A 9685-nucleotide genomic window follows, 5' to 3' on the forward strand; every position below is an offset into this window, starting at 1 on the left:
TGGAAGCAGCTCAACTGGAAACTTCTCAGAACATGGCGCAGGGGCGGGGACGATCTTATCGGGAACTCTTCTGTTTGGGGTTAGGATAACAGGTGACGTTTGGAGGCTGATAAGGCCGGTTCCCGAGGACTTGTGCTGTGTATAAGGAGCAGCTCCTGCCTGCTGCTGTTCGCCTTGCACCCATCTTCCCCTCTCTGGAGACTTGGGGCCCAGGAAGAACCATGAAGTGGCTGCTGCTGCTCAGCTTGGTGGCGCTCTCTGAGTGCCTTATCTACAAGTGAGTGTGGGGGACACGGGGCACGGAGAACAGCTTCCGAGGGGCTGCTTCCCTTTACGATGACACTGTCACACTGTCTTTCTTTCCACCCTTGTTTTTCTTCTTCTCTTCTGCCTTCATACAACTCCTCGCTCTCTTCCACCATCTTGAATCTCCTTTCTTCTCTCTCTGTCCTTCTGGGGAGGCATTACTGCAGGCGTGATTCATAGCTCAGGCCCTCAAGTCCAGCCTGGGTTTGGGTGCCAGCACCATCATTGTTTGGGTTAATTTGGGCAACCAGTGAACCTCTTTGCAGTAGTGTAGAAAAAATGGGAGGATCTCCCCTCTTGACTTCCTTCCTTCTTCCTCTCTTGGAGAAGCTTCCTTTACCTCAGGGCCTTCTATAACACCCATGAGCACACTCCTTCCCTAATTACAATTCCTCCTCCAAACCATCCCACTTGCAAATGCTCTGCCACAGGGTTCCACTTGTCAGAAAGAAGTCCTGGAGGAAGAACCTGATCGAGCATGGCCTGCTGGAGAAGACGCATCCCCGCAATCTAGCAAGGAAGTACTTCCCCAAGGAGGCCGCCACCTTGGCACATGTTGAGTCCATGGAGAACTACTATGATGTGAGTGCATGGGCAGAAGAGGTGGGGCGTAGGTGGCACTGAGGACTTTGCCTAGAAGAGAGAGGGGTTCCAGTGTTCTTGGAGGATGGATCAGGGCTCTGAGCCCCCAGGCAGTACCCAGAGGTCTGCTTTCTGGATGTCACAGGCACAGGGAAAGCAGGAAAACTCACATTCAGACATGTTGATTTCATTGATTGATTGACTGATTGATTGATTTACTCATTCATTCATTCAGTGTTTATGTATGCAGAGCACCTCCTTATGTGCCAGGCACTGTTTTGGGCCCCAGGGGAAGCATCAAGGAAGAAAACCAGGCATAGCCCCTGCCCTCACGGGTCTCCCTGTCTAGTAGGGAGAGACAGACAATCATCATTGAGCCTCACCATCCATGAAACGTACAGCCAGGCTGAGGGGTACACAGCAAAGGTGACACTGTGAGGGAGTGGTAGGTGGCGGGCAGGGATGTCTCCCCTGGGCATTGAAGGAGAAGTTGGGGTCCAAGAGGACAGGAGAGAGTCCCAGACAGCAGGAAGACTTGTGCCAGACCCTGGGACAGCAGGGAGCAGAGTGCATTTGAGGAACGGAGGCAAGTGTTCCGGGAGAGCAGAGAGGAGGGAGGGAGGTACAGAAACCTGAGGGATGGGTGGGTGGAGTCAGACCAGAGTCTCTGAGGAGGGTCTGCATCCTCAATGCCACTGAGTCATCTTAACTAGGGGGTTTGACATGACCAGTGTGGAATCTCAGGAAGATCTCTCATTGTTCTATTTGGGACCCAATGGCAATGCCCTGCCCTTCTGTAGATATTGTGTGTCCCTGTGTGAGTGGCACAGGGTCAACGGTAGGAAGCAATGTTGTCTGTCGTTAAGAGCTTAGCCTATGAAATCTAGCAGACCAGTTGTAACTCTGGGCTCTAAACCTTCTGAGCCGTGTGACCTTGGGCAAGTCATTTAAATTCTCTGAGTGAGCCTCAGTTTCCTCGTCTTTCAAACAGAACCACGAATATCTACCACCAGAGGGTTGTTGTGAGTAATTAATGAAGTAAAGTTTTCTTGGGAGGAATAGCACAAGGAGTGGCTCTTGGTAACAGCGTGGTAAATTTTGCTGATTTAATCATGTAAAAAATATTTCTGAAGCATCTACTATGTGCCAGAGGCTCTGTGCCAGGAGCTGAGGAAACAATGTTGAAGAAGGAAATTTCCTGTTGCTTCTATTCTAGAGGACAAGGCAAATGAGTGACAAATAATTAAGTATGGAAGAAAATGTCAGTAATGGCAAGTGATGCAAAGAAAAACTGATTAATTAGAATAACTGGAAGAGGAGGAATGGGGGAAGGGAAAATGCAGATGAAGTTGTCAGGGAGGGCCTCTTGGTGGAGGGGACATTTGAGTAGAGTTCTGAATGATTGCGGAGAGGGAGCCAACCAAGGAAAGGTCCAGAATGAACATTTTCCTACCACAAGGAATAGCAGGCACAATGGCCCCGGGATGGGAATGAGCTTCTTGGCATCAAGGATATCCAGATCAGCATGGCTAGAACAGCAGAAAAGGGAGACAGGGCTGCCACTAAGAATAAAAATCCTGACAATGCCCTTTCTCGAAACCCACTGTACACACCTCGATTTAGGAACAAGATCTCTCCAGAGGGTTCCATCTTTAAATGACTTTTTATCTCCTGATTGATAATTGACTGAACAAGCATTTAAACATTTACTGTGCTGGGTGCTATAAGATTCCACTCTGTCCTGGGAGATGGTGTGTCCTCTACGATGGGAAGACTAAGACATTCAAGACAAGAGCTGAAGAGGGGACAGCAGATTGTCATTAGGTGTTAATGGTGCTTAGAAGAGAACAGTCAGAGACTACCAGGGATGCAATCAGGGAAGACTTCAAGGCAGAGGGGAGGCCAGGCTGGGCCTTGAAGGAAGGATGCGTTGGACAGGGAGACAAAGGCAAGGAGAGCAGTGAGGGCAGGTGAGCTGAGGAGAAGCCCCAGGGGAGGCTGTCCTCCCTGGGGAGCCCCAGGATGGGGAGTGACCTGTGCTGTCCCCGCCCCGCAGGAGGAGTACTTTGGCACCATCAGCATCGGAACCCCCGCTCAGGATTTCACCGTCATCTTTGACACCGGCTCCTCCAACCTGTGGGTGCCCTCCACCTACTGCTCCAGTCTTGCCTGCTGTGAGTGCCTGGGGCTTCCCGGGGCCCCCAGCACCCACTGACCTGGCAGCCCTGAAGGCACAGCGTCTTCCAATAGGTCTGATTTCAAGCTGCTGGAGTCCCTCAGGGATTCTCTCAAGAGGCACTTCCTGAGTACCCACTATGTGCCCAGCACTGGGCTTAGGGGTCCTCGGGATAGAGGGGCTAATCACGCAGGATACCTGCGTCCAACAGGTTCAGTCCAATGGCAGAGAGCAGCTCTCCTGAATAACCAGGTCCAGGGGAGCAGAGGGTGCCCAAAGTGAGCCGGGGGTAAAGGGCTACAGGAGAGCCAGCTGAGACACAAGCCTCACATGAGAAAGTGACTCAAAATCATGACTGAGATGAGTGATCATCGCACTTTTAAAAACAATCAGTCGGTTTGCTAACGACAGATACTTTGTCATTGGGAGTCATGGACAGTGTTTCAATTTCCTTTCTCTTCTAGATTTTTAACCTGACTTTTAATTCGGGGGAGGAGCCCATGGAATCCTCCCCTTCATCACTTCAGCTGTAACATTGTAACACAGTGACTGTGACATTGTAGCTCTAACATGGGCTGTACACAGGGCGCTGTGATGGTTCTCATCTCCATGGGCAGCCGTGGGCCTGCTCTGCTCCGTGCTTGCCTGGTGGGTCCTCAGGAGGACCGTGGGGTTGGCTGGGGACCTTCCACCAGGTAGATGGTCCCAATTGGTCTACACAGACAGGAATGGAACCTGGGAATGCTTGGGCTCCAAAGTCTGGTGCAAAGGTCACATTTCTCCTCTGAAGTCCCACCCAGAACCAAGGCAGCCCACCCCAGAAAGACATCCCCAGCCATGATTCTCCCTCAGCTTTCGGAGGTTGACGATGTTACTTCTTGTTCTTGCAGCTAACCACAACCAGTTCAACCCTGATGACTCCTCCACCTATGAGGCCACCAGTGAGTCTGTCTCCATCGAATATGGGACTGGCAGCATGACAGGCATCCTCGGATATGACACTGTCAAGGTGATCACCTGCTGGCTCACCACCACATCCTGCCCAGCACTAGGGACAGCTTCTGGGGACCGTGGGGGCCATAGTGCACCCCCCAGAATCAGTTCATTCAAGCCATACAGGTCTCAGTGATCCTCAAAGTAACCTGATTGGGGGTGGGGGATGTGGAAGTGGCAGAGATGTGACAGACATTTCTAGGTGGGGCAGTAGTGGGTGAGGGGGTGGGAGGCCTGGAGCCAACAGCCAACCTCAGCCCCACCCGAGCTGAATGCTGTGGAGTCAGGAGAAGGTAGGAAAAGCCTTAGTTTTCTTTTAGCAGCTCCTCCCCTTTCTTCTCCCTCCACCTGCAGGCTCCCCCAGTCATAAAAGCCCCACAGCACCCCCACCCTTCCAGGGCTGGCAGGGGTCAAGGGCTCTGATTTGCCTGGGGTCTGCTTTGCATCTGATCATCAGAAACAAGAACACACTGTGCCCATCTGTTCTGCAGCCAATTCTCACACAAAGTCGCAAACTGTGGCCACCTGGTGATCAGCCACAATGATTACTTTCAGCAGAATAACAAGCATTCCCACAGATGATCCGTCTCCCCTCCTTCCAACCTGACTCCCTGGAAGCCAAGTGGAAGGAGGGGTGGAAATGAACCAGGGACGCTCTTGGTACAGGGCTGGTGCCCCGCAGGGCTCAGTCAACACAAGCTGATGGTGAACATCTCGGTTCCCCCACTCAGGTTGGAGGCATCGACGACACCAACCAGATCTTTGGCCTGAGTGAGACAGAGCCCGGCGACTTCTTCTACTATGCTCCTTTTGATGGCATCCTGGGTCTTGGCTACCCCAGCATCTCCTCCTCCGATGCCACACCTGTCTTTGACAACATATGGGACCAGGGGCTGGTTTCCGAAGACCTCTTCTCTGTCTACCTGAGCTCGTAAGTCGGCTGGGGATGTCACGGTTACCTGGCCCAGCAGAGGACTGTCTGGGGCTGGGTAGGGTAGAGAGTGTCTTGGTCAGCAAGGGATTTGGAAGGTCAATGTCTAAGGCTTGAGAGGTATAGCTTTGGAGAGAACAGTGCCAAGTATCTCTCTGATGAACCATGTTCATGCATCTTATTTTACCAGTGTGAGTCGTTGTCTCCTTGACTTACACAACTCAAATGTCATTAGCCGTTTGCTCTACAGCACCATCCCCTCATTGTTGGCTCCAAAAGACCACCATTTAGAATGAATCTCCTTAAACCAGTGCTGAATATTCCACAGCAATGAAAAGAAGATTTGATCAGAACTTGTATCTTAAGCAATGAAACTTTTCAATGATGAATGCAACTTTCTGTCATTTGTTAACAAAATCTAGGTTCAGTTGTGACTATGAGTCAATTCTAAGAAGGAATAAAGATAAACCAAGTGTTGGTTTTGGATGAGTCGAGGATCATGCAGGAATATTGGAGGGTGTCATCAGTTTTCCCGAGACACTCAACTTTCCTCTGACGCTCTCATCCTTCTCTTTTGAAGGCATTTGTCATTGTTGATGTTTTTCTTCAGTTGTTCACTGTTCTGCTATAATCTCAGTGTGTTGCCTTATACTGTCAAGGTTTACAGGAAAGGTGGTGTATGAACTATTATATCTGCGGCCTGTTCTTTGATGATTAATTTCTTATCATCACCACATTTGCTTCCCTATCTAACCCTAAATGGCACTCATTCAGAAAGTGAATATTCTGGTAACCGAGAGGAAACTTACAACAGGAGTAATTTACAACAGGAGGGCCCTTTTATCCTCTTGGTCACTTAATATTCAGGTAGGCTCCTAAACATCATCTGCCTTTATGGGTACTTAGATATTCCATGGGGGTGTCTTATCTCTCCAATAGCTCAGGGTTTCTCAATCTCAGCAGTAGGGATGTATTGAACAATTGAACAATTCCTTGCTCTTGGGGGAGGTCCTGTGTATCGTATGATGTTTAGCAGCCTCCCTAGCATCTACCTACCATACAGCAATGGCATTCCCTACTACCCAATCATGACAATCAAAACTGTTCCCAGACATTGGCAAATGTCCCCTGGGGGCAAAACTGCCTCTGGCTGAGAACCAGAGAACTATACTGTCAAGTGCTTACGAGCAAACACTGTCAAGCCTTCACTTCTACTGAGGTCTCCACACCATGAGAGAGAAGATGTGATGAAAATAACACACTGGAACCAGAAAGACCTGGGTTCTAATGCTGGTTCTGGCACTCCCTGGCTGTGTGACCTTGGACTAGTCCCTCACTTATCTGGGTCTGAGTTTCCTCAATGTAAAGAAGAAATAATAATCATAGTTATCAGTGTATGGGCCTTGGTGTGAGGATGAAAAGAAAGCGTGTCTGGCAAACACTCTGTGCAGCTCCTGGTGCTGGTAAGAGCCCAACCAAGGGCAGCTCTAGGATGCACACAGCAGGTGTTCAGTTGAATGAGTGAATTCCTGTCGTTTCCCCCCACTTTTCTTAGGGATGACGAGAGTGGCAGTGTGGTGATATTTGGTGGCATCGATTCTTCTTACTACACTGGAAGCCTGCACTGGGTGCCTGTTACTGAGGAGGGTTACTGGCAGATCACCTTGGACAGGTGAGGTCGCCGTGGATGGGCACTGTCCTGGCAAAGGCCCCAGATATCATTTCTTTCTAGACTCAGAGTTAACTAAGTTTTCCAGAATCCCCCTGGAATAGTCAGCACAGGGAAATGGACCACAAGAGGGGAAGCTGGGAGTTGGCCAAGACAGAGAGACCCTGAGAAAGCTACCTCCTGGATGAGGAGGGCTGTTGGGACCTCAGATGGTCTGCAAGGATGAGACAGCCACTTTCCTTCCGGTCCAGGAGACAGGACACCAGCATCCCCAGGGAAAAGGGGATGATCCACCTGTCCAGACGTCTTGACATTTAGTGGACCTGTGAACCGTCATAGGCTCCTCCCACTCTGGGAAACATGCCACTTTCAGTCTAGGGACAGGGCTAAGGGTTGAGAAGTTGTCACAGCCCTTTCCTTCCCACCGTCCCCTTCTGGGCCTGCCCTTCTCCATGCGGCCTCATTCCCCCGCTGTTCCTCTCACGCCCAGTTGCTAGGGTGACTCCCGGTTTGCCCAGGAGTGAGCACTTTCCCGGGACTCAAGACTTTCAGTACCAAAACTAGGACTGTCCTGGGCAAACAAGGACTCTAGGTCCCCTCAGTCTGCCTCAGCCCTGCTAAAACTTCATCAGTTCCTCCCACGCCCGCCTCTGCACCTCTTGTCTCCATTGCTCCTTGCATGCCTTCCCCTCTGCCTGAGATGTCCTCCTCCTGCTCTTCACCTCCTTGGCAACCTCTGACTGTCTGCTTCCCTGTGAAGCTTTCCCTGGTTACTCCCTGCCACCATCAGTCTCACCCTGGATTGTGTTTCCGTTTCCCTGTCCTGTGCCCTGTTCATGCGGCTCATCCTTGATCATAACTTATGTTTCCAGCTAGACTGCATGCTCCCTGCAGCCAGAAACTCTGTGGCTGCCTCGTTTGGCATCACATCTCCCATGCCTAGCACAGAGCAGGCAGTCAGTAAAGACTTGTTGAGTAATGAATGCATGAATGAACGAGTGCGTGAAGGAGAGAAGTATATATTTTATGTATTGGCCAATGGATGAGGAAGAGGGACCCTCCAGGGTCACTTGGCTCCCCCTTGGGGAGATGTACCCACTGGGGACTCAGGGGACGCTTACTTGCATCTCGCCCCCAGCATCACCATCAACGGAGAGACCATCGCTTGCAGCGGGAGCTGCCAGGCCATTGTTGACACTGGCACCTCTCTGCTGGCTGGCCCAACCTCTTCCATTGACAATATCCAGAGCTACATTGGAGCCAGCGCGGACTCCTCCAGCGAGGTGGGTCCAGCCTTGACTGCCCCATCTAGACCCAGGTGGTGGGGCTGCCATGCAGAAGGAATGCAATTCCTCCTAACCCTTGCTCTTTCCAGGAGGTGATCAGCTGCTCATCCATCGACAGCCTGCCCGACATCGTCTTCACCCTCAATGGCGTCGAGTTCCCTCTGCCTGCCAGTGCCTACATCCTAGAGGTAAGGGGGCTCTGGGCCTCCCACCCAGATGTGCCTCCATAGAATGTGGCCACATACTCCCCCTTTGCCCAAGGGAAAGTGCACCTCCACAAGCTGAAGCTGCCATCTGCTCTGGACAGCCACCAGAGAAAAAGAATCCATTCACAGCAAATGCATGAGACAGAACTTGGATGCAGCACCCCCAAGGGACAAGGGAAGCAAATACTGATGGCGTGAAAAGAGGATTACTACCTGGACCCCTGAGCCAAGCTCCGGGTCTCAATTACTAATCCATTGATTCTGAGCCAGCTGCATCCTCTCTCAGCCTCAGTTTCCTCCTCTGAGAGCCACAGCTTTCCCTAGGTTCAGAGTGGGGTTAGGGTAGTCACGTGATATTGACCACATCAAAGCCACAAAGGGTTGCCAGATGGCAATCCTAACTTTTGTAGGGTCAGGGCTTATGATGCTCCCACTGTCTCTACCAAGGAACAATTCTTTAGTCACATGACCCACAGGTAAACTCCTTGCCTTCTATTATAATGCCAGGTGGAAAACTCGTTTTGCCCAGTGGTTGCATGTTATTCAAAGGAAGTAATGATGCCCAGGCTGCTCCCCCAGCAATGCCCATTAATTAGTACCAGATCAGGCCTGAACTACACGTGTAGGGGCAAAACTCATCAAGAGATACTAATGTGCAGCCAAGGTTGTGGGCCAGTGACCCAGTGAATGAAAAGAACTGACAGCTTGCCACTGGAAGGGATCAGAATAATCAGAAAAGCCTGGGTCACCGGGGCTTCCAAAATCCTCCTGGCAGCTGAGTTCCCCTAAACCCCTTAGCTCCATTGCTGACGTCAGGGGTTGTGCGTCTGTGAGAAGCACTGGAGAATGTCTAGTGATCCCTGGAAACCCAGAGTGCAGTGAACAGCTGACACAGGCAGACCTCAGGCTACAAAGAGCCGAGTCCCCGGGCTCCAGCCAGGAAGCGCCTCCTTTCATGTCCCTCACAGTGGGCTGTGGTGCTTGATGCTGATCCCCCAGCACCTGTCACAGCTGAGTCTGTGTCCCATTTCTGGTTTTATCTTCCTTTTCTACAGGAGGACGCGACCTGCATCAGCGGCTTTGAGGGCATGGACCTCGACACCAGCTCTGGAGAACTCTGGATCCTGGGTGACGTCTTCATCCGCCAGTACTACACCGTTTTCGACAGAGCCAACAACCAGGTTGGCCTGGCTTCTGTGGCCTAAGCCTGAGTCTTTCCGGCCACTTCCCAGGAAGATCTGGTCTCAGTCGTGTGCCCTCTCTAGATGTTCATAATTCTCCTGATTGTTCTTCCTCTGGGATCCTGGAGGTGGGATCTTGGCCCCCTTCCCCCTCATATCAATCACGTAGAATAAAAGCATAACCTTCTGCAAAATGTTTTGTGGAGTTGCTTCTCTTTGTCCATATTTATCCTTCACATCACTGGGATCAGAACACCAGGGCCGAGGTGGGGGCAGAAATGACCCCTTGGACAGCACCAAACACGGGGACAGTGGCAGCACTCACTTCCTAATAGAGCCAGGAAGACAAATGGGC

At 51.2% G+C, this 9685-nt stretch overlaps 1 protein-coding gene across 1 annotated transcript; it reads left to right on the forward strand.

Moving 5' to 3' along the window:
* The first annotated feature begins 221 nt into the window (after positions 1-221).
* LOC131395525 (pepsin-3-like) lies at positions 222-9354 on the forward strand. The gene is made up of 9 exons (XM_058527391.1): positions 222-277; positions 738-888; positions 2945-3062; positions 3955-4073; positions 4789-4988; positions 6544-6660; positions 7796-7940; positions 8033-8131; positions 9205-9354. The coding sequence occupies exons 1-9, from the start codon at positions 222-224 to the stop codon at positions 9352-9354; spliced, it is 1155 nt and encodes a 384-aa protein (XP_058383374.1).
* The last annotated feature ends 331 nt before the right edge of the window (positions 9355-9685 follow it).

This window comes from Diceros bicornis, chromosome 31, assembly GCF_020826845.1.
Source record: "Diceros bicornis minor isolate mBicDic1 chromosome 31, mDicBic1.mat.cur, whole genome shotgun sequence".
In the NCBI taxonomy this organism is placed as follows: Eukaryota; Metazoa; Chordata; class Mammalia; order Perissodactyla; family Rhinocerotidae; genus Diceros; species Diceros bicornis.